General features: G+C 41.0%; 1 protein-coding gene across 7 annotated transcripts in view; it reads right to left on the bottom strand.

The window, feature by feature from the left end:
• The window catches only part of MRAP2 (melanocortin 2 receptor accessory protein 2), a 133,479-nt gene that overhangs the window by 52,098 nt on the left and 55,163 nt on the right, over nt 1-26,218 (bottom strand). For 5 of the 7 annotated variants that reach the window (XM_034962481.3, XM_003816393.5, XM_063605404.1 and 2 more), the window contains one exon: nt 5,738-7,538. The exons of 1 other annotated variant lie outside the window; for it this stretch is intronic. In XM_034962481.3, the coding sequence (XP_034818372.3) occupies nt 7,148-7,538 (391 nt within the window). In that variant the 3' untranslated portion in view covers nt 5,738-7,147. Of the gene's footprint in view, nt 1-5,737; nt 7,539-9,347; nt 9,442-9,681; nt 9,762-26,218 lie in introns of those variants that run through there. One more of the 7 variants, XM_055113932.2, reaches the window with a different exon arrangement.

Raw genomic sequence — 26,218 nt, 5'->3', positions numbered from 1 at the left:
GAACACAACCTATGACACTGTTGTTATCATAATTATCTCTGAATTTATTATTTCTTTAATGCAAGTCATTCGCATACATTTCACTTGAAGTCAAAGGCTGGTGCTTTCAAACTCACACTGGTAGGTCATAGGGTCCATGGGTACTATGTGGGCCAACTTGTACTACACTGACACTTGACACTATTCTGCTATCTAATGAGGTGTTTTTGGAATGAAGTCGAACAACATTTGTGTTAAATTTTTAACATTTGTCTTTATTAATTTTATCATAAATGTATACCCAAGGTTATCTGGGCAGGTTCAGATTCTCATTATTCATTTTAAAAGCCATCCATAACCACATGGTCCCTCACGTCCCAATTCTACCCCTGAAGTAACATTACAAACTAGGTTAAAATCTCCTATACATACAACATCTGTATCCTAGACGAGGGATGGAGAAAAACAGAGTTTCTCTGTTTATATACAGGATAAAGAGGCAAAACATGAGGAAGAAAAAACTTTACTCCATAGAGAACAGGTGGAAAAGATCCTAGAAATGTAAATACCTCTCTCTCCAGTATGGATTTTATGAACTATTTTTCCTTAAAATGTACACACATTCTTCCCAAGGCAGGCGTATTTCTCTGGAGACCTCTCACTAGGTATACAGTTGTAGATGAACTTCCCAAGGATTGTTCTTAGCTGAGGATCCCAAGTTTTCTGCAAAATTTATTCAAAAGCTCCAACTCCATAGAAAGACAAGAATATTTTCTCTGTGCCACTCACACACATCTGCCTCAAGAATCAGCACAAGCTGCCAACTCAACACCTCTGATCACAGGCTGCCTGAAGTCGCCTCTCTCAATATGTCTAAAAGCCTGGCCTAGACATAAAGACTTTCTATTTCTACTACACATCTTTTCTGGGTGACAGGATGGATTATTGTTCTACCAATAATAGACAATTTTTCAGTAGGTAATAAAATAGCTCACATACACAATATATATTTTGGCAAAGTCTTGGCAGCTTTCAGAAGGGAAAAAATCCATTGAATTTAACCTGAGGTGGTTGTATATCTCTAAAAGAGAAATTCAGGCATTTAAAAAATCACCTGCATTCTTTTCACAACTTCTTCAAAGTTGCCTCTTTTTCAAAAATCCCCAGTGACTTATACAATATACTCTTTGATCATTTTAGGTTTGGGAGGCAGTTTCCAAGGGCCTCTCAGGTTTCTGCATGTATAGTGAGCAGGGGAAAACTGACAGCCTTTGTCTCAGCTGTCTATTCAACAATGTTTGCAAAGTGAACAGCCTTGGAAGATGGAGATAGTGTCTCCCTCTGGAGCACAGAGCAGGTTTATTTACTATCCAGCATAACAAAGATAATATCCCCTTCTGAGGTAAAGGCCAGGGAGGTTTGCTTGCAACCCATTGTCAAAACACAGGGTTCCCCTAAGCTCAGGGTTCCTCAGCCATGATGCCAACCCACTGTGTGCACAGCATCTCCTTGAGCCCTTGCTTCTCCACACTGTGAGACCTGGAGGCAAGAGGAATTATATTAATTTCTATTGCCGTTGTAAAAAAACAAAACACAACTAAAAATGTGGAGTTGGCAATGGGCAGTGGCTGGTAGAATATTGAAGAACATGATATAAACTGACTAGATTGCCTTGAGTAGCCTGTTAGTAGGAATATGGATGTGAACAACTCTAAGTGAGGACTCAGAGGGAAGTGCTGAGCATGATAGAAAAAAAAATATCTGGCCGGGTGCGGTGGTGCGCACCTGTAGTCCCAGCTACTTGGGAGGCTGAGGCAGGAGAATCGTTTGAACCCGGGAGGCGGGGGTTGCAGTGAGCCCAGATCACGCCACTGCACTCCAGCCTGGCAACAGAGTGAGACTCCATGTCAAAAAAAAAAAAAATTATCTTATGAACTATCTAAATCATCATGAACAGACTATTGGTAGAAATATGGACACTAAAGGTACTGCAGATGAAAATTAAAATGGAAATGAGGAACATGTTATTGGAAACTGGAGAAAAGGAGATCCTTGTTACATAGCAGCAGAAAGCTTAGGTGAATTGTGCCCTGCAATTATGTAGAAAGCAAAATCTGTAAATAATAAAGTTGAATATTTAGCTGAGAGGATTTCCAAGCAAAATGTTAAAGATGAGGCCTGGTTTCTTCTTGCTGCTGATAGTAAAATGCAAGAGGAAAGAAAAATGGAGGGAAGAACTTTAAGTGAAGAGGAATCGGGATTGATGATTTGGGAAATTCTCAGCCAATTACATTGCAAAAACACTAAAATTAGGAGATTCATCATCAGGAAAGCATGCTCTGGAGAGAAAGCCAAGGACTGTGACTAGGCAACCTTTGCTATTGTCTCAAAAGAAACAAAAAGAGTATTAAATCACACAGGGGGCTCTCTGAAAAAATTAGGAGTGTGACTCATGGATCATTTTATCCATTTAAGTACTAACTAGGAATAGAGATAGGGTTATTCAGGAGTGATCCACAGAAGAGCCTCTTGCCTAATGTAGTAAGTTTCTGTGATATATCCAGGAGACACCCTAGTTCTTGAAAATGTTATACCAGCAGAAACACTGCCAACTTTGAGACAGCCAGGCTGGTTCGTTTCCTGTTTTGGAGTGGTTTAGAGAAAAAGAACAAAAGCTCCTTACTCAAGTTGTAGCTTACCTAACTTCCAGCCAATCAGCAAAAGAAGATCCAAGAAGCTGTTAACCGCAAGTTCCTGCTTTAAGGGATTAGGGACTTCCCTGAGGCCCCATATGCATACTTAGACTTAAACTTCAACTCATAGCTACCCCTTCCTCATTTTAATGCTAAAAGTCACTAAGTCACTACCAGGGGTGGAGATTTAAAATGTATTGTGACATGTGATGTACAAAGAAACATGTGAAGCCACTGCCCAAGCGCTAGAGAAACTCCTCCTATACATGCCCTGATAAAACACTTATCTATGGAAAGGCCCTGTAAAACTGACTCACATACTACCCTCAGGGAGCAACCTGCCCTTTTCCTTGTGCAGTGCTGACTTCCTTGTGTACAAGCTAAAATAAAGCTTTCTCTTTCTCTTTGCTGTTATGTCTGGTGATCTGTATTTCCATCCTGGAAGATTACAAGAACCCAGGGTGCTGATTACATCTCATGGCACTCCAGATAGAACCCTCATTTTAGGGTCCTGTGGGAGCAAATGGCACAGCCCAGACGACAGAGATGGCTGACCAGGCACAAACCAAGGCAGCTGCACCATTGTTTCACCCTGCACCATTGTTTCAGCCCTGGTGCCTCGGTGAGTCAAGTTCCTACATAGGATAAGTCCCCATTCCCTTTTTCTTTCTCTCTGTCTCTATTTTTCTTCCCCTATTCTCTCTCTTTCTCTTTGCTCCTATGTTTGGTGATCTCTCTTGATGTCTATACTGGAAGATTACAAGAACCCAGGGCACTGATAACAACTTTAACTGAAATGGACAGAGTGAGGGCAAGATAAATGAAGGCTATCAGACTCCCAAAATTCTACATGCAGAAAAAAAGGCTGATAAAACTACTCAGCTACAAACACATTGTACCTTTCAAGAAAAAGAAAAGATGATTCCAAGAGTGGAGCTTCAGGCCCAGAGAATGTAGCCAGAAGTCACAAAAGACTATTTCCAGGCCTTGCAGCTTAACAGTTTTCCCAGTTTGAAGGATTTGTTATTTTGGGGACTGATGATTCATTTTTTCCTTCCATTTTCTCCTTTTTGGAATGGGAATACGGTTGATCCTTGAACAACATAGGGTTGAACTGCACGTGTCCACTTGTATGCAGATTTTTTTTCAACCAAATGGGGATTGAAAATACAGTATTCTTGGGATGCGAAACCCACCTATACGGAGAGCTAATTTTCATATACACGGGTTCTGCAGGACCTACTGTGGAACTTAAGTATGCTAGGATTTTGGTGTATACAGGGGGCCTGGAACCAATCCCCTGCATATACTGAAAGACAACTATATTAGTAACTAGTATCTTATGTCGGTCACATCATTGTATTTTGGGAGAAAATAACTTATTTTCTAGTTTTACAGGTCCACAGATGGAGAGTTTTTCCCCAGGATGAATCATACCCAGGATCTCACTAATACTGAAATTAGATGGTTAAGATAATAAGATTTGGGACGTTTAAGCTGATAAGATTTAGGTAATACATGTGACTTTGAATTGATTCTATAGTGAATCGAGACTGTGGAGTATATTGGGATGGGGTGTATGTATTGTGCATACAGAATGGATATAAACCTTTGGGGCCAAAGGGAAGACTAGCAGGCTAATGGTTCCCCAAACATGTCCACATCCTAATCCCTGAAACCTGTCAATATGTAGCCTTATGTGGCAAAAGGCACACACTTTACAGATGTGATTAAATGAAGGATCTCAAGATGGGGAGATCATTTTAGGTAACCCAATGTAATCACAAAGGTCCTTATAAGAGAGAAGCAGGATGGTTAAAGACAGAGATGTAAAGTGGAAGAAGAGGAGCCACAGAGTGGGAGCAACCCCTGGAAGATAGAAAAGGCAAGAAAACTGATTAATCCTGAGAGCCTCCAGATGGAATGCTGCTGTGCTAACACCTTGATTTTAGCCCACTGAAACTGATTTTAGACTTGTCTACTCTAGAACTGTAAGAGAATAAATTTGTGTTGCTCTAAGTCACTAAATTTGTGGTAATTCGTTACAACAGCAGTAGGAAACAAACTCAGGAACCAACAGGAGCATGAAGCATATGTGGCCTGCTGTGCTGTAATGAAGATTTTTGTCTCTGACCCAAGACTCTTGTGTCTTCTGGCAGCACCCATGAGACTATGGCAAGCTGATTTGCAGAAGGGGCAAAATCTTGGACCATTCACAGTTCTTAACATTTAGTTCATAAAAATGATGATATAGTCATGGGTATTTGTCTGACGTTTAAGTATCTTTCAATCTTCTGATCAATAAATCTACTTCTAAATAAGATACCACTTAAGTAGCTGTGAACTTTAATAATAGCCCATGATTTATATTTCATTAAATAAATTATGAATAATCATACTCATATTAGAAGTTAAACTCTGGCCAGGCATGGTGGCTCATACCTGCAATCCCAGCACTTTGGGAGGCCAAGGCAGGCAGATCACTTGCGGTCAGGAGTTCGAGACCAGCCTGGCCAACATATAGTGAAATCCCGTCTCTGCTAAAAAATACAAAAATTAGCTAGGCGTGGTGGCACGTGCCTGTAGTCCCAGCAACTTGGGAAGCTGAGGCAGGAGAATCACTTGAACCCAGGAGGGGAGGCTGCAGTGAGCCATCCAGCCTGGGCGACAGAGCAAGACTCCGTCTCTCAAAAAAAAAAAAAAAAAAAGTTAACAAACTCAGCATTCTTTAATACTCTTGCTCTCTTGCATAAAAAATTCATGAAAATAGCATCTATTTGTAAAAATATGTTAAAGTAGCTTTAATTACAAAAAAATTCCATGCTTTGTTTTACTATTTAGAGTCTTAAATAATGATATTTTCTTTAAAATACACAATAGAAAAGGGATTTCTTTTAGCGAAATAATCCCTAAATCTCATGCATGACTCAGATCACCAGAATCCCAGAGATGGTACAGTCAGCACTGCCTACTCCAAGAAGTTAGGAGACATTATAAACATGGTACAACTTTTTGGGAAATAAAAAATTGGATGTGTGAAAATAAAGAACCAGAGGAAATTTCTGTGCAGTCAAATGCATTTATTTTGTAGCTTAAGCAAGACAGGTGGTGAACAAATTCATAATGAAAATGCCACCCAGAGGTTAACAGCTTGCCATGCATGCAACTGTGTGCGCAAAATCAAGTTGTTTTAATATCAGTGTGCAGCTTTGATTCCTCCATGAAATTAAAGCTGTGTTGCTCACTTGTTTACATAACTCAGGCCACCCTGAATATCTGCTAGTGGGGAATTTACAACCCACTGACCATCTCAGCTCAAAGCCAGATGACTATCACCTACACATCTGCCAAGGTAATAGCATGGCAAATAGTATTCTTCTTGTTCTGTAGCCAGTGGCACAGATACACCAACACAGAGATACCCAGAAGGCACCTCCTCTCATTCAGCTGACAAGCTTCCTAACATTTCTTGGGGACAAGAGTACCATACATGTACTACGAATTGGTACTTATTCTGAGGCAGGGGATGGCTGTCTCCAGGTTAGAGCATGGGTGGTTGGAAGTTCTCAGAAGAGCTGTTTCAGCACAACCCACCAGAAACATTGGCCACCATGACTGTGTAAGATGAGTCTCCTGACATTCTGGTAGACAACCAGATCCCCTGACTAAAGCTTGGCTCAATTAGGGTTGAGTGGAAGGTACAGAGATTTGAGAGAGCCTACAAGAGATAACGAGGCAGTACCCTAGTTTATACTGTTTTATGTATAGCTCAGCCTCATCTGAAGGCAAAGTCACAAATTCACAAAATATTAGAGGTGGGATGGATCACTCTAGACCTGTCAACCTACAGTTAAAAATGGGGCAGCCCAGAGAGGTAAAGCAACTCACTAAAGGTAGAGCATAGTAGTGGCAGGGCCAGATTAGAACATGGTAGGCTAATCCTCACCCAAGAATGCTGACAATAGGTATTTGGCCAAATTTTTCAACAAGCAAGACGAGCTAGTATAAATCAGAGGTGTCCAATCTTTTAGCTTCCCTGTGCCACACTGGAAGAAGAATTGTCTTGGGCCACACATAAAGTACACTAACACTAACGATAGCTGATGAGCTTTAAAAACAATAGCAAAAAAAAAAACCAAAAACAAAAAAACTCATGTTTTAATAAAGTTTAAAATTTATATTGGGCCACATTCAAAGCTGTCCTGGGACACATGCCGCGGGTTGGACAAGCTTGGTGTAAATACTTTAATACTCCCAAAGCTCCAAATGTATTAAAAAGCAAAACAAAACAAAACAAAAAACCACTCAGCTTAATCAGCTCAGCTCTCTTCTAAAGGGGTCTCTTCTCTGCCTCTCTGTCTCTCTCTCTATGTCTCTCTCTCCCCCAAACACACACAATTTTGGTGGATGTAGATTTCTTGCTACATAAAGATAGAATGCACATCTTCAGGAAGACCCTTTACAGAGCATGTTTCTCAATCCAGGTCTTTATGTGAGGTCTGGGAAAGTGGCTTAGTTTCCAGAACAATAGGTGGTTCAGAAATCAGAAGATCATCCTCCCCAAAGGAGTTCTGGTCTGTGTTCACAAAGTTGGGGATGTCAAACTTCATGAGCCTGTTCAGCTCCTCCTCTGGCTGCCCACTGCTTCTGATGGCTTCCTGGAGTTGGACATCACTGTCAAGGGCTGTGGTCTGGTGACAAGCTTTGGCTCTGTCCAAGCGTTCCACCTCATTGATGTAGCAGTGAAAGAGAGACCTGGACTCCTCATTGCCTTGGCGAGAAAATACTTTATCTGGCTCCAGAGGTCTTCCAAAGTCTGACACAAAGCTGTTCATTCTGAATCTCTTCTCTGAGGACTCTGCATTGCTATTTAAAAAAAGAAAATAAAAGACTGCTTACACTCCAGCCCATTCACCTGCAGAATCATGGTTTTCTGCATGTAGGGCAGGCCAGCACATTTCCACTAAGCACCTATTGAGTGTAAGCCCCTTGCATGGCATGCAGACAAACATGAGAAATAAGAGAAATCCCTTCTGAGTATGTACAGATAAACCCAAGGCAAAGGCTTCAAGATGAGGGCCCCCAGATCATCCTGAAAACAGACACCTTGCTGAGGAATTCCCCAATATTCTGCAGACACACCAGTATTTTTCAGTGGAATTCTTGGACCATTTGCATCATAATTACTTGAAGTGCCTCTTAAAATGCAGATTCCTCGGTCACAGACCCTCAGAATCTGTGAATGTAGGCTCAGTAATAAGCATTTTCATATATTCTCTAAGGATCATTACTCATACTGAAGTTTAGAACCACCGGCCTAAAAACAATAATACTGTCTCATAGGGGTACATTAAATATTTGCCAAAATGCTACAATATCCATTTTTCTCACTTGATTCTCAAAAGTAACCAATACAGTCACTTAGGGCAAGAATTATGATGTGCATTTTACAAACGTATGAACTCAGGTAAGGAGCAGTCAAATTGCCCACTTAGTCACACAATCAGTTTGTGGTATGAGTGGGAATAAAACCCAGATTCCTAATTCCTTGTTTCCTTTAACGTGGAACAAATAAGCAGTTCAAGGGTAATAAATGAGTCAATGAGTGAATAAAATAACTCTCAATTAGTCCCACAAGTGCGTGAAAGAAAGAGCCCAGGTAAGCTGAGAACCTGATACTCCATCTACTTTAATCACCATCCTTTCCAGACTTAAAGAAGAATTGCCCATGCACAGGTAGTGACTCCTTAAAGGCACAAATCATGACTGAACGTGTTTTCAAGCCCAGAACAGAACCTGACAAAAATCAAGCCCTGGAGTTTGTGCTCAACAGATGTGTAATCCTCTCAGTGTTTCCAGTTCTTAAATCTCTTCCTTCCCATCCTATCACTCAGGAGAAAGCACTTATGACCAAATTCTGTAAGAATTTGGGCAGAGGTGAAAAACAAAAAAACAAAAACAAAAAAAACACAGGTCTGGAAAACCTGATTATATATCACTAAACTCCAAATTATCAAAATCACCTGGATTTCAGAGGTCAGCAACCCTAGAAGGTTTGTAATCCAGCTAGCTGAAGGAATTTTAATATCAGATCTGTCTCCTAGCATGGTTACCTGGGTGACATCAAGCAAGAAATCCTTTCAGAAACCTGTATTTTTCCTTTTAATAATAAGCCAGGTTAACAATTTTCACTGCCCACTAAACAAACATGTTGTGAACGTCAAGGGTTTATGCAAGAATCCAATATTCTACTATGTCAGGTATTCAGAATTCAGAGAAAATCATTTTAGAGAGACTGAAGATTTATGCTTTAGTGCAAATTTACATGGTCTTCTTTGTCTTTCTGTAAATGAGTTTCCCTCAATTGTCATTTCACTCAGGTTTAAAAGATATTTGAGAACAGGGATGAGTGTGCCAGCAACCTGTGACCTGATAAACTAAAATGTCACCTAGGAAAAAGAGTGGCTTAAAGCTGTGAAAGGAAAATATCTTGAACCCCCAAATCACTAAGCTAAAGGGAAAAGTCAAGCTGGGAGCTGCTTAGGGCAAACCTGCCTCCTATTCTATTCAAAGTCACCCCTCTGCTCACTGAAATAAATGCATATCTGATTGCCTCCTTTGGAGAGGTCAATCAGAAACTCAAAAGAATGCAACCATTGTCTCTTATGTACTTACGACCTGGAAGTCCCCTCCCTGCTTCGAGTAGTCCCGCCTTTCCAGACTGAACCAATGTTCATCTTACATATGTTGATCGATGTCTCATGTCTCCCTAAAATGGATAAAACCAAACTGTGCTCTAACCACCTTGGGCACATGTCTTCAGGACCTCCTGAGTCATGGGTGTGTGTCCTCAACCCTGGCAAAATAAACTTTCTAAATTAACTGAAACCTCTCTCAGATTCTGGGGGTTCACAAAGCATTTGGAGAAAGCATAATTAAGATTGCTGGGGCCCACACCATTCCTCAATTCCAAGGCTAAGAAGCTCTGAGAAATAGCTTTTCTGCCTACCTGTGGCACCAGCTGAGTGTGACAGCAGACCCAGAAGCCCAGCTGTGTGTGGCTGCTCTTCCATAACACAGCTATGTTTCCTGGAATTAAAGTCCATTAGTCACCCTTGCTGGAGAACTAAGGCACAAGAGACCAAGAGAATTTTGTCCCTCCCCAGGACAGTGCCAAGGCAGTGGACATTAAAGCCCCTCTGAGGTGCCTTTCCTGCCCCCTGAGGCTACCCTGTGCTCCCATGGCCACCCCCTCCCTTCTAGCTTCCTCCCGATGATCCCTTGGTATGGCAACAGTATGATGTGTCTGATTCTCCCTTCCTGAGAAGAGCAAAAAGTTCATCTTTGTACTCTTAGAGTCCAGTAAATATTAAACACTCAATATACTTGACTTTTATTTGTCTCTTCTTTCCTTGACTCATAAACAAAAGGACCTGTATGTTGTGAAAGTTGTCAGAATAAATATGGAGTCACTTAATGTTATTAAAAAATATCCTGATGAATAGAGCTGGGGAAGGCCATGAAGTGGGAATTCTCACTCACAAATGTCTGATAACAAGAACAATCATGAAAGATGGCAAAAACCATAACCTTGCACAAAAAAATACTTCTATAAGGACATCTGCCCAGCAACTGCCTGTCCAACCTGGAACTGGCACCACCCGTATTGTTCCTTGTAGCTAAGGATAACTCTTTCCAAACAATCATGTAATCCTCCTTACTTTTCCTTTAAAAACCTTTGTCTTCTTTTACTTCCCAGAATATGCATATAAGTTATATGGCATGAGTATTTTCATTGCAATGACCCATTACCATGTAAACATCATTTTCTTTTAGAGAACCTCTCAGTATTTGTTATTTAGGTTGACATAAATGGTCTCCAGAAGCGGAACCTGAAGCAAGATCACTTTTGGAAGGAATCAGTGATTCTTGGAACCTGCGGGCTGTGCTCACCTTGAGCCCTTTGAGCTCTCTGCCTCCATGGCTCACCTGTTCTTCCCTGGTGAGTCTTCACTCAGGCTAAGCCCCTTCTTCCTGATAGAGGCTTTTTGACTTTATCTGAGATTTGGTTTGGTTATCAGCCTACCTTAAATGAAGAACGCTGCATCTCTCTTGGAACTATAAAATTCTGTTTTTGGCAAGCTCTTCCTGAGAAGTGTCCTTGTGGAGAGTACTCCGGTTTCTACAAAATTTACAATCTGTCTTGGAGACATGTCTTTTCTGGTGAGTTCATTTTTGGTTCTTTCTGCATGCCTAGTTTAATATTTTGTTTGATCTGCATGCCTGGGTTAAAATTTCTGTGAACACTCCGATTTGGGTTTGGTTATGCATGTGTGTAAATGATTTGGCTCTTCCCCTTTGCTTGTTTCTGAAAATCTTTCAAGAGCAAAAATAAACATCCTAAGTGGTGGATGCAGGATGGCTAATTAAAAGCCACTATGTTGGTTGCCACTGTGTAAGACACCAGTCTAAACTCCTGACATTTTCCTGACAAGATTTAAAGAATTTTCTTTGCACACCAGTACAAACTCCTGACGGTCCCTTGACATGATTTATGGGATTTTCTTTGCTTTTAAGAAATTAATAAGAAATGAAGGGGCCGGGCGCGGTGTCTCACGCCTGTAATCCCAGCACTTTGGGAGGCCGAGAAGGGCGGATCACGAGGTCAGGAGATCGAGACCATCCTGGCCAACATGGTGAAACCCCTTCTCTACTAAAAATACAAAAAATTAGCCGGGCACAGTGGCGGGTGCCTGTAGTCCCAGCTACTTGGGAGGCTAAGGCAGGAGAATGGCGTGAACCCGGGAGGTGGAGCTTGCAGTGAGCCGAGATCGCGCCACTGCACTCCAGCCTGGGGACAGAGTGAGACTCTGTCTCAAAAAAATAAAAAAATGATGAGTTAATGGGTGCAGCACACCAACATGGCACATGTATACATATGTAACAAACCTGCATGTTGTGCACATGTACCCTAAAACTTAAAGTATAATAAAATAAAATAAAATAAAATAAAATAAAATAAAGAAATGAAATGAGATTCTCAAATACCAAGGCATGCCGGGTCTTCTGGGACTCCAGCTGGCCACATGGCTTTTCCTGGTGCACACAAACTCAACGGGCATCATGGAGATCATTCAAACTCCCCAAGCCTGTTTATCTTAGAGATGAAATAGAAACTGCAAATATAGAGTTAATACATAGAGCCTTCTAGGCTCTCTCTCCTCTATTTTATTTTTCTGCCTATTTTGAATCTGCAGACTTTTCTGCTGGTGTTAAGACAAACTCACTGCTTATGGCATTCCAGTCAAAATGCAACAAACTTAACAGCTTTACAGATTACAACAGGTTCATGAAAACCAACAATTTAGACACCTTTGGAAATGTAAATCTAGGTTTGTCTGACTAAAAAGTGCTTTGGATAATGGAACACTTAATTAAAGGATTGGTATTTTAAAAGCAAATAACTATATAAATGTTTATAAAAGCCTCTCAGATCAAACAAGTCAAAATCTTGAGCTCAGAGGAATACTATATCTTTGTCTGACATAAAAATTGCTTTATCTACTACGGAGGGACTAGAAAAAGCTGGAAAAAAAACCTGTTAAAATGCTTCCTCACCCACATTGACTAATCAAGCAAACCAGACCAGCAAACAAAAGATAGATTTGTTACTAAAAATTCAAGGCCATTTGAAGATTTTATTTTTCTTATACAATTTAGCCAGTCCTGGCTAAAATATAAATATTAAAAATATACCCTAAACTCATTTGAAACTGAAATAAAGGATAAGAGAGGTTTATTATTATTATTATCAAACTGCTATGAAAATTTCCTTATCCAAAATTTTAGTTCACAGCCTTAATAAGATTACCTACTGGGGCAAATAAACATTAGCCATGTGAACAGGTCCCATTTGTCAGAAATATAATTTGAGTTCAACTGTCCTTTTACAAACTGAGTTTGTATTACTATGTTACACTGTCTCATGACTAAAATATCCAGACGAAAGCGAGAGAATCTGCTTCTATGTATTTGTGTTGTCTGTATGTTTTAATATTGTGTGTGTATAATATTTTTCTACTAAAATATATTAAAGAGATCTGATTAATAAATTTAAAAGGGAAGAAAAGCACTTAAATTGAGTACTGTAACAAAAATATAGTAACTAACCCACGTGTTTTTAGTTCACATTACTTAAATAATTTTTTGATAAATAAGCTGGTTTTAAGTTTGTTGACAAAATAAAAATAGAGAGGTCTTCAAAATTGTCAGCATACATTTTTGCCTGGGTTTACTGTTCATCAAGATTGTACTAGATGTTTTAAGGTGATAAAATTATAAACTCACCCTAAAAACAGAATAAATTTGTTTCTGTAATTCTTTGATATGTAAGACTCATTTCATATTGTTGGCTTAATAAAAGCAGCTGTATCTTCTGAGTTATTGGCAAAATACCCATATATTTAACTTTAAGATTCTTACTTAGGTGAACACCTGATATTCACAGGCTATAAAAATGATCAACAGGGAAATAACTTAAAATGATGACTAGCTTTGTCTAATATCTCAGTTTCTATGAGTAATCCAGGTATAATTGTTAAAAGTAAACAGGCCAGGCACGGTGGCTGTTGGGAATAACGCTCAAAATCCTAAGGAGATGGAACACTCAAACAAGGGATTTTTAGCAAAAGCAATTTTACTTTTGTGTAGAGGGATTTTTGTTTGTTTTTTTGCCAGTCGCCATGAGAGCACACTTGAACAAAGGGGCATGAAAGCCTTTATTTCTGACACAAGTCCTGTCCCTGTACTCTTTTTCTATTGGCCGGGTTCGGGTCGCACAATCTGAATTAATCTCGGTTGGTTAGACATTTGAACTTTTTTTAGATAAGGTGGGCACGTAAGGGAGAGAGGGGAAAAGGGGAAGGGGTGTCTGTGATGAGCTAGAGGGCTAGTCTTTTTTTTAAATAAGGAAAGGAATGTGAGCTCGTACTGATAAGCCTGGTACTGTGGCATGTCCTGGCATGTAACAAAGGCAGAAAGGAAAAAAAGAGAAAAAGGAGAAAGGGGTGGGGGCGTGGGTACTATGAATTAAAGAATAAAGGATTGATCAAGCTATTTGAAGAGAAACCTCATCATATCTCACAGTGGCTCACGTCTGTGATCTCAGCACTGTGGAAGGCCGAGGCAGGAGGATTATTTGAGCTCTGAAGTTCGAGATCAGCCTGGGCAACATGGCAAAAGCCCTTCTCTACTGGTAAGCAGGAGAGAGAGACATGGAGGAAGTTATAAGTAAGAAGATGCACTTTCGGTAAGGAAGGTTGAAAAGAAAAGAGAATAATTTCGTATAAGAAAGAATCTGTGTAGTACATTTTTGTTCTAAAGTAAAATGACTGGTCATTTAAGAAAGAGGAAGAATGGGACAAAACTAAAGGCTTAAGCATGTTACTGAAGATTTGAGCAGGTCATGAAAGGTTCAAGAAGGTTATAATTAGATGGGAATTATCTATAAGCCTTTGCTAAAGATTGAGCTTTAATATTAAAAGTATACTAATACGAGAGAGAAAAAGTTATATTTCTAAAGAAAAACTACAACACTCTTGTTATTAGGTTTTTAGCCCTGTGCATTATTTTCAAGTTCTTGTTATCTGCCTATAGAATAGACTGGATCCTGAATTATTCTAGATTCTTTCAATCCAACTCTCTACCATAGAATTACTAAAAATGCAAACTGTTCTGTTTCTGAAGCCCTATAACCTTAAACTTGGTGAATTTTAAGGGACAAGTCTAATGTCTAATGTATGGGTCACACAGAGAGTTCACCAAAGCACCTGTATTAATCTGTTTTCACACTGCTATAAAGAACTACCTGAGTCTGGGTAATTTATAAAGAAAAGAGGTTCAATTGACACATAGTTCTGCATGGCTAGGGAGGTCTCAGGAAACCTAAAATTATAGTGGAAGGCAGAGGGAAAGCAAGGCACATCTTACATGGCAGCAAGACAGGGGGAACCCACCACATACTTTTATTTATTTATTCATTCATTCATTCATTTATTTTTAAGATGGAGTCTTGTTATGTCACCCAAGCTGGAGTGCAGTGGCTTGATCTTGGCTCACTGCAACCTCTGCCTCCCAGGTTTAAGTGATCCTCCTGCCGCAGCCTCCCAAGTAACTAGGATTACAAGCATGTGTCACCACCCTCGGCTAATTTTTGTATTTTTAGTAGAGACAGGATTTCACCATGTTGGCAATGCTGGCCTTGAACTCCTGACCTCAAATTATCCATCTGCTTTGGCCTCCCAAACTGCTGGGATTATAGGCGTGAGCCACTGTGCCCGGCCAAGGAATCACCACAGACTTTTAAGCCATCACATCTTGTGAGAACTCACTATCACAAGAATAGCACAGGGGAAACTGCCCCCATGATCCAATCACCTCCTACCAGGTTCCTCCCATGACAATGACACATGGGGATTACAACTTGAGATGAGATATGGGTAGGGACACAGAATCAAAACATATCAGCACCTTATGCCATAAACAGTCACATTCAAACTGCAAACCAGGATGAGAAGTTGACAGCTTCATGCAGTAGATAGTTTTTCCCAAGACATCAGAAAAAGACTCCATATCATAATGAAACTTTGACCCCTCTTAATGCCTACCTTTTTCATTTGACAGGATAATGGTGCACTTGAAATTTCACAATCAATACCTTTTGCTGGTAACTTTAAAAAACCTGACCTAAGAGATCCTTTAGTGTACCCAATGGGTGACTTTGTCAACATCCCTAATACAACTGTTGTTCTCTATCTGCTCTACTTTAATTCAACCCACCCATGGGATGCCAGTAATAAAATTGCTCTATATTATCTATTGTTTAAGTAAATAAATATATGTGCTATTGCTAATACTACATACTGTACCTAGATATATTCCTCTGGGAAAATGGAGACCCATATATACAAAATAAGAAAACAGGTCACATAGTTACAACAAGTCTCACCTAATCCCCTGTGTTCATTTGATTTATTCAATTGGTTGCCTTTAAGCCCAGGTTCATGCCTCAAAACTGTTAGGCAAACTGAGATTATCATATTACTATTAATTTTACTTTCTACTTTTGTTTGTAAACTTTGTACCTGTTACTTGTTAAAATTCTTCAGAAGTACAACTCCTAACAGAATAATGCTGGACCAGCACTTTGAAGTGATAGCCAACACCTACAAAACAGACAAAATTGAACTTAAATATGGACTTCAGGTAGACTTAGCCTGAGAGCCGCTCCCTCCAAACTACCTTTGTTGCTCAAATGTGGCTAAAAGGCTTTTGACACTGATTCCTAGTCACCAATAACTTCCCTCTAATGTAGGACTAGATTAAACCAAACCAGTACAGGTAAATCTCAGAACCAAGGGACAATCAAAATTTAACTATGGGATGATTCATCAGTGATGCCTTTTGAGAAAGAGCTTCATCAAAAGAGGGAAATGTGAAAGTTGTCAGAATCAAAATGAAGTCACTTATGTTAAAAACCCTGGCAATAGGGTGCGGTGACTCACACCTGTAATCCCAGCACTTTGGGAGGCTGAGGCGGGCGGATCACGAAGTCAGGAGATCCAGACCATCCTGGCTAAAATGGTGAAACCCCGTCTCTATTAAAAATACAAAAAATAATTAGCCGGGTGTGGTGGCAGGCACCTGTAGTCCCAGCTACTTGGGAGGCTGAGGCAGAAGAATGGCGTGAACCCGGGAGGCAGAGCTTGCGGTGAGCAAAGACCATGCCACTGCACTCCAGCCTGGGTGACCAAGCAAGATTCCGTCTCAAAAGAAAAATCAAACAACAAAAAAAAAACCCTGGCAATAGAGCTGGGGAAGGTTATGAAACGAGGGTCCTCATGCATGAGTGCCTGTTAATAAGAATCATCACAAAAGACTCTGCAAAAGCCATAATCTTGCACAAAGGCCATCTCAGTCTTACAACAAAAAAATACTTCTGCAAGGACATCTACCCAGCAACTATCTGTCCAACCTTGACTGATGCCACCTTTGTTATTAACCCTTGTAGCCAAGGATAATTATCTTGAAATAATTGTGTAATCCTCCTCACTTTTCCTTTCAATATCTTTATCTTCCTTTACCTCCTAGAATACACACATAGTTTACTATGATATGAGTATTCCCATTGCAGTGCCCTATTACCAAATAAATATCATTTTCTTTCAGAGAGCCTCTGTTTGTTAATTTGGGTTGACAATGTGAAAAACTCATCGTGGACACCACTTGCTTCAATTCAGTTACCATTCTTATCATCAGTGGGTAAAGTTTACATACCATATATGTCAATGTGAAATGCATAAACCTTAAGTACAAAATATGATGAATTTTAATTAATGAACACACCCATGTAACTACCACCCCAATCAACATAAAGGACATTTATTTCCTTCATTCCAGAAAGTTTTATTCCATTCAATTTCTACCCCCTTTAGGTAACACTGCTCTGATTTCTATTTCCACAGACTAGGTTAGCCTGTTCTTGAAATTTATATAAATGGAATTATATGATATATGGCCTTTTGTGCTTGGGTTCTTTTGCTCAATGTTTTTGAGATTTAGCTATATTGTTGCATATGACAATAGTTTGTCCTTTTTCTTACTAATGCCCATTGTATGAACATACTACAATCTATTTATTCATTCTCCTGCTGAAGGACATTTGGGTTGTTTCTAGCTTGGGACTATGTGAGTAAAGCTACTTTGAACGTTGTTGAAAAGTCTCTTTGTGGATATGTTTCTACTGCTCTTGAATAAATACCTAAGAATAGAATTGAGTCATGTAGTGGATCTATGCTTAACTTTATGAGAAACTGCAAAGAGTTTTCCAAAGTAGTTGTACCATTTTATACTCCACCACAATGTGTGAGAATTAGTTTTTCCACCTCTGTTGTAGTCTGTTTCATGTTGCTATAAAAGCATACCTGAGACTGAGTAGTTTACAAATAAAAGAAGTTTATGTAGCTGAGAAGTTCAAGGGTATGCCCCTGGCTTCTGGTTAGGGCTTTCATGCTGCATCACAACACTACAAAGAAGGTCAAAGGAGAAGCAGACCCATAAAAAGGAAGGAAAATCTGAGGAGTGTCCTGGCATTATAGCAGCCTACTCTTGAGGGAACTAATCCATTCCCAAGAGAGCTAATCCAGTCTTGAGAAAGCAAGAACTCACTACTGTGAGAATAGCACCAAGCCACTCACAAGGGATCCACCCCTATAACCCAAACACCTCCCATTAGGCCCCACCTCCCAAAACTGCCACACTGGGGATCAAATTTCAACATGAGCTTTGGTGGGGGCAAACAAGCTATCCAAGCCATAGCAACCTGCTTCCCCACATTTGGTGCTGTCAATCATGTTAATGTTAGACATTCCAATGGGAGTGCAATGACATTTCACTGTGACTTTAATGTGCATTTCTCTGATGTGTAATAACATCTAAGCATCTCTTACTGTGCTTATTGGCTATTGGTTTATCTTCTTTTGTGAAGCATCTGTAGAAGTCTATTTAAAAACTGAGTTATTTGGTTTTTGTTCTTGACTTGTGGAAGTTTTATAATATATGTGGAATATGAGTTCTTTGTCAGTTATGTGTATTGCATATATTTTCTCTTGATCTGTGACTTGGCATTTTCATTTTCTCAAAGGTGTCTTTTGATGAGCAGAAGTTTTAATCAGTTGTTTATCAATTTTTTTCCTTTATGTTTAGTGCTTTCTACATCTTCTCTAAGACTCAATTGCCTACCCTAACATCATGAAGATATTCTCCTATGCTTTCTTCTAACCATGTTGGCCAATATGATACATTACCCATATGTGGCTATTTAAATTTAAATTAAGTAACATTCAAAATTTGGTTTCTTAGTCATATTACCCATATTGCAAATGCTCAGTAACCACACATGGCCAGTGGCTACCTAACTGGACAGCACAGACACATTTCCATCATCACAGAAAGTTCTACCGGCCAGTGCAGTTCTAGGAGCTTTTACTTTGAAGACACGCTCCATATTGAGATGAGGTAATCTCATTCATTTTTTTTTTGTATGTTTATCCAGTTAGACCACCACTGCCATTTAAAAAGATTTTTCTTTCAATTGACCTTATACAAAAATCAGTGTATTACTACATGCTACTAATGAAAAGGTAACTCCATTCACAATAACATCAAAAAAATAGAATAGTTAACAATAAATTTAACCAAGAATGTTCAAGATCTGTACTCTGAAATTTTCAAAACATTACAAAGGGAAATTGAAGAAGACCTAAGTATATGGAGACATAGATCATGCTTGTGAACTGGAAGATTTCAGGTAGAAAATCATATAACCATAGACATAAGCTAGGCAGTTTCCTTCTTTCAAGGGCCAAAAGCCCTTCAGTTTCTATCTGCTTATGTTCATTCTCTAATGCCTTCCAATAATTTTTCAGGTTTTGTCAAGATTTTATCATTGTTAGAAGCTCTCCTGTGTCATCCTACAACTGTTTATTTTGATAGAATCCTGAAACCATTTTTTCACTTACTTGTTTTGAGAATTTGTAGTCATCATTTTCTGCTTATTATAAGAAAGGCTATTGGACTTAACCTATTGACTGCAACATCACAGAACTCTACCAGCCAAAATAAAGACTGTTCAGACTGTTCTGATCCTTAGCCTTTTCTTCTCACCACAAGTTAAGTCATATATTCTGTGTACCTGTAAAAGTCTTTCTACCCGCACAGAGTGCATCTAACACAAGGACCCACCCAGTCCTTTAATACCCAAAGTGTAACTGTCATGTCCTCCCCAGGACACCCACATGCTCACAAACTTTCATCAACTCCCCAACTCCTCTGTCTGACACTCTAGGCCCCTGCTCTCATATCATCTGGGCTTTCCAGTGTTCTCTCCCGCCAGTCCCCTTGCTAATCCTACAGTCTAGCCACGAAGGATGTGACAGGCCCCCAATGTACTCAAGACTGCCACTCTCTGTGCCTTCGTTTGTGCTGTTCTTTCTACCTGATAGGCCCTTCCACCAGTCTGTCTGTCAAAATAAAATACCTTCTTCACTGTCAACTCCAATGTCACTGACTCCATGGAGACACTCTGATCTCCCAATGGGAAGAAATCTGTCCCTCCTCTGTGCTCTTGCCATATTTTACTAACCTGCTCTTACAGGATGCATCCTTTTCTGCCTTGTGTCAGGGCTATTTTGAGTATGGTCTTTCTCTTCTATATACTGATGTGCTGTAATTGGATTCATCTTTGCATCCCTAAAAGAGCCTTGCACTAATTAGACCTCAGTGAGCACTTTATGAAATACCATGTACTGAACAGCTATATATGTGGGCTTGTCCAAAGCCCTGATTCCTATGAGAGGCACAGCTACTCTGGTGATAGTGAAGTGCTCCTACCTCTGTGACACTGAAGACAAATCAAGACAGAAGGATAGACTCCTTCCACTTCCATTTGCAGAGGGACAACACAAGTAATGCTCTGGATTATTCCACTAGCAATTTTCCAGATTTTTGATGAGATTTTACAAATAAAATACCTGCTGCTGTGCCAATGGTCTTAGCATGCTGACGACTGTCTTCAGTTTGCCCCACTCATGAAAAGTGGTGGGCAGATCAGCCTGTGGGCACCTGATATTTCCAGCAGTCACTTCCAGTAGGCTTTTAAAGATATATATGCCTGGCCAGGCACAGTGGCTCACGTTTGTAATCCCAGCACTTTGGGAGGCCGAGGCAGGTGGATCACTTGAGGCCAAGAGTTTGGGACCAGCCTGGGCAATGTGGTGAAACCCTGTCTCTACTAAAAATACAAAAATTAGGCTGGGTGCAGTGGCTCACACCTGTAATCCCAGCACTTTGGGAGGCAGAGGTAGGTGGATCATCTGAGGGTAGGAGTTCCAGACCAGCTTGGCCAACATGGAGAAACCCCATCTCTACTAAAAATACAAAACTCAGCTGGGCATGGTTGTGGGCACCTGTAATCCCAGCTACTCAGGAGGCTGAGGCAGGAGAATCACTTGAAACCAGGTGGTGGAGGTTGCAGTGAGCTAAGATCGTGCCACTGCACTTCAGCCGGGGTGACAGAGTGAGACTCTGTCTCAAAAAAAAAAAAAAAATTAGCTGGGTGTAGTGGCACACACCTGTAGTCCCAGTTACTCAGGAGGCTGAAGTGGGAGGATCACCTGAGCTTGGGCAGTTGAGGCTAGCAGTGAGCCAAGATCGCACCACTGCACTCCCACCTGGGTGACAGAGTGAGACCCCATCTCAAAAGTAAAAAAAAAAAATAACTCCTGAACAAAAGTTGTAGACTGAACCAGACACATAAAATAGATTTTCTACCCTTTCATAGCAGTAGATACCTCAGAATGACAGGGCTTCCTCAGGAATCACTCACTACATCTGCATTTTGCCATCTAGTTCCTGTGGCCATGGTCAATATCAAAACTTTTGAACAATGACATTTCCCTGCTGTTAGTCTTTACTTCCATGTACCCATTCTTTAATGAGTGCCATATTCAGGTAAATTGCTATTCAAGATAGAATATAATTCCCATTTTTACAAGGTCCTGAGCAATCCTGCACTGGCCCCTAAGTGAAGAACAGCCCCACCTGGATGAGATGTACTTAACAAAGGCTACAAAAGGAGGGTGTGTGAGGCACGTAATGTCTGGGGTTTGATAATTTTTCAAGAAGTCCGAAGTATTCTACATAAAAATGTGACCCAAGCTTTTCCCATTACTCTCTATCTGGCAGATTTATGATAATGGGGCCATAATGCTTTAACAAGACAGCATGCAGAGTAAATGGTTCCTTAGCTCAGAAAGCAGGAGGAAATGCTTCTTTTATCTTCACTGTCCTTAAAAAATCCGGAAAAGAGATCCCCTGCCTGCCCCACCATACAAAAGCAAATATTCCATGGAAAAAATAATCCCCATCAAAGCTGCCTCTTAGGCCTAAAAGCTTTTAAGAAGGGCGATGTCAGCTTTATAACAGTCTTTCTTCCTCTGCAGTCTACCTTCTCAGTGCTCACCAATACCTGCCTCTTTCCTTCTGGATACACAGAAGACTACCCTTCCCAGCCCTGGGCAGTCAGGTGGGTGTGGCTAGTTCTGACTAATGAGCTGTGGGAGGAAGGGATGTGTGCTGCTTCCGGCTGAAGAATGGAGGGGCAGCCTTGAGATCTCCAAGTGTTTTCTTACCGTGTCATAGCAACCTAGGAGGCCGCGTGGTGGGGAAAGGGCAGCTGCAAGTGGAGATGTTTCTGTCTGCCCCTTGCCAACCTTAGCAGACATGGAGTTTAAACAAGAAATAAACCTTTGTTGTGTCATACCAAGATTTGAGGATTAACTTCTTACTGTCTGACAGCCTAGCCTAGCACATATTTCCCCCGTTAACAGAAGCCACTAAGTAGTTAGTGATTCCAGAAATTCTCATTCTAGCATGATCCCAGGTCAAAAAATTCAGGGGAAAAAAATACCCATTTTATTGCAGTGTGATTGGCCCTGTGCAGTTAAATGGATCTCAACTCCTGTCATCCAGTACATTAAAGGAAAGTCCAGCCAGGGATGGCAGATAAACATTCTCTCTCAGGTAAACTGTGATTGGTTCCTGGTGGCTGCCTGGAGATCTGTTTTGAAAATGATTCTCAGGCAAAAGTCTTGGCTATGCAGGGAAGATGATGCAGTCCATTGCTGATGTCTGTTGTGGGCACGGGCACAGGGAGTCAGGGCACAGGTGGTGTTATCTGTCATCCTGTGATTACTACTATCAAAGGGAAGCTCACACACTTCCATGTGTCAGCAATGATGAGATCCTAGGGAGCCATTTGGCCCTGGCCTGAGATGTCTCCAGGGAGAAAAATATTAAATTCAGTGGTAGATCCAGCACCAGTCCATTCTGAGCTTGCAGACTTACTCAGGTATCTTAACCATGCTGTTGGAATCATGTTCCAAAAGGATGCTGTTGATGTTCTACTTTAGGAAGTAACTGTCTTAGTGACAAACCACCCAGAGAGCCAGATATGTAAAGCAATCAGAATTCAAAGGTGTTGGTCCTTCTGACCCATCACCAGGATTCTCTACGTAGCTGCCATTCTAGATTCATCTTACTGTTTCACTTTGAGACACAGCCAAGGTGAAGCTGGGATAGAATGAGGCAACATTTTGAAAGTGTAGATATAATGCTTAGGGTCTGGGTATCCCATGGGAGAATGGGTTCCTTTTTCTTCTCCCTCCTACTCTTTACCTAGACTCTTCAGCTCACACAGTGACTCATCTTTACTGAAGGATGCTCTGAGCCCAGCTTTTGCAAGAAGCTCCACAGTCTGCTCACTTCTGTGTTTACAACAGGGATGTCCAATCTTTTGGCTTCCCTGGATCACATTGGAAGAAGAATAATTGTCTTGGGCCACACATAAAATACACTAACACTAACGATAGCTGATGAGAAAAAAAAAAAACACACACACACACACACACACACACACAAACATCTCATAATGTTTTAAGCAAATTTACGAATTTGTGTTGGGCTGCATTCAAAGCTATTCTGGGCCGCAGGTTGGACAAGCTTGGTTTACAATAATCCCAGGAAGCGGACACTTCTTTATTTATATATAAGGAGCCTCAAGCACAGAGAAGTTAAGAATACAGGCCAAAGTCTCAATAAGTAAACCTGGAAATGTTTGAGTCCAGAGCCCGGTGCTTGGCACAGTATGTGATAAAAACAAATAAACAGAAGTAATCATCATGGTGGATGGGAGGCAGGACTAGATTGCAACTCCAACTTGGATGGACAGAGCAGTGTGCAGAGGCTCACACTGTGAATTTTAGCTCCAGATCGACTGCAAGAACAAACCAGCAATCCCAAGAGGACCCACAGACCCTCTGAAGGAAGCAGATTGCTCCTGCAGGACCCAGGAGATACCCCAAATACTGTGGGTGCCCCAACTGCAGAAGTGGGAAAGGGAGAGCCTCCTCTCCTGAACACACATCCCCACTAGAGAAACTGAAAGTCTCTTTGTGGGAGAAGTTTCTGACCATACCTGGAGCTGAGTCAATTTAGAGAGCCGAGTGAAATACAGGGGTAGAGGAAGAAGAAGAAAGGCCCTGGGCGCTCGCTGGGTCCACAAGCAGGCCATTCCTGCCTAGCACCATAGGAATATATCGGCAGGGCGGCCAGAGGAGCCAGGGGATCAGGGGGAGAAACACCACAGGGAGAAGGAAATCTCCAGCTGAACTTTGTAACAATTTGAATGGGGCAAGAATCCTCCTGGCCAGAATTCGGGGAAGGACACGAATCCAGTGTGCAGACTCCATAGGTGGGGAATGAACCAAGCCCTTTTCTTTCGCAGCTGCAGGGAGGGTAGCCTGGGGCAAGTTCTCAAGTCTGGCTGCCCATTGCCTGGAAACAGATTAGGGGCTGTTAGTGGGGACATGGTGGGAATGAGACTGGCCCTTCGATTTGTATGGGAGCTGGGTGAGTCCTGTGACTGCTGGCTTTTCTCCACTTCCCTGACAACCTGCATGACTCAGCAGAGGCAGCCATAATCCTCCTAGGTACACAACTCCATTGACCTGGGAGCCTCACCCCCATCTCCCATAGCAGCTGCAGCAAGACCCACCCAAGGAGAGACTGAGCTCAGACACGCCTAGCCTTGCCCCAACCCGATGGTCCTTCCCTATCCACCGTGGTAGCTAAAGACAAGGACATATACTCCTGGGAGTTCTAGGGCCCTGCCCACCACCTGTTCCTCCCCAAGCTACCACAGCTGATGCTCTCTGGAAAGCAACATGACCCGGCAGGAGGCCAACCAGCACAAAAACAGAGCATTAAACCACCAAAGCTAAAAACCCTCACGGAGTCCATTGCCCCTCCCTACCACCTCCACTGGAACAGGCACTGGTATCCACGGCTGAGAGACCCATAAACGATTCACGTCACAGGACTCTGTGCAGACAACCCCCAGTACCAGCCCACAGCCAGGTAGACTTGCTGGGTGGCTAGACCCAGAAGAGGGACAACAATCACTGCAGTTCAGCTTACAGGAAGCCACATCCATAGGAAAAGGGGGAGAGTACTACATCAAGGGAACACTCCATGGGACAAAAGTATATGAATAACAGCCTTCAGCCCTAGACTTTCCCTCTGACAGAGCCTACCCAAATAAGAAGAAACCAGAAAACTAATTCTGGTAATATGACAAAACAAGGCTCTTTAACACCCCCTAAAAATCATACTAGTTCACCAGCAATGGATGCAAACCAAGAAGAAATTCCTGATTTACCTGAAAAAGAATTTGGGAGGTTAGTTATTAAGCTAGTCAGGGAGGCACCAAAGAAAGGCAAAGCCCAACACTAGAAATCTAAAAAACTATACAAGAAGTAAAGAGAGAAATATTCAAGGAAATAGATAGTTTAAAGAAAAAACAAAACTTCAGGAAACATTGGACACACTTATAGAAATGGAAAATGCTCTGGAAAGTCTCAGCAATAGAATTGAACAAGTAGAAGAAAGAAATTCAGAGCTCGAAGACAAGGTCTTCGAATTAACCCAATCCAACACATTGAAAAAGAATAAGAAAATATGAAAGAAGCCTCCAAGAAGTCTGGAATTATGTTAAACAATGAAACCTAAGGATAATTGGTGTTCCTGAGGAAGAAGAGAATTCTAAAAGCTTGGAAAACACATTTGGGGAAATAATCAAGGAAAACTTCCCCAGCCTTCCTAGAGACCTAGACATCCAAATACACGAAGCACAAAGAACACCTAGGAAATTCATCTCAAAAAGATCATTGCCTAGACACACTGTCATCAGGTTATCCAAAGTTAAGACAAAGGAAAGAATCTTAAAAGCTGTGAGACAGAAGCATTAGGTAACCTATAAAGGAAAAACCTATCAGATTAACAGATTTCTCAGCAGAAAACTACTAGCTAGAAGGGATTGGGGCCCTATCTTCAGCCTCCTCAAACCAAACAATTACCAGCCAAGGATTATTTATCCAGTGAAACTAAGCATCATATATGAAGGAAAGATACAGTCTTTTTCAGACAAACAAATGCTGAGAGAATTCGCCACAACCAAGCCACCACTACAAGAACTGCTAAAAGGAGCTTTAAGTCTTGAAACAAATCCTGGAAACACATCAAAACAGAACCTCTTTAAAGCATAAATCACACAGGACCTATGAAACAAAAATACCAGTTAAAAAGCAAAAACAATAAAACCAAAGTACACAGGCAGCAAAGAGCACCATGAATGCAATGGTACCTCTTATCTCAATACTAACATTGAATGTAAATGGCCTAAATGCTCCACTTAAAAGAATACAGAACCACAGAATGGATAAGAACCCACCAACCAACTACCTGCTGTCTTCAGGAGACTCACCTAACATGTAAGGACTCACATAAACTTAAAGTAAAGGGGTGGAAAAAGGCATTTCATGCAAATGGACACCAAAACAAGCAGGGGTAGCTATTCTTGTATCAGACAAAAC

The sequence above is a fragment of the Pan paniscus genome, chromosome 5 (assembly GCF_029289425.2).
Source record: "Pan paniscus chromosome 5, NHGRI_mPanPan1-v2.0_pri, whole genome shotgun sequence".
NCBI lineage: Eukaryota > Metazoa > Chordata > Mammalia > Primates > Hominidae > Pan > Pan paniscus.
Note: the sequence above shows the minus strand (reverse complement) of the source record. Positions and strands in the feature narration are given on the sequence as shown.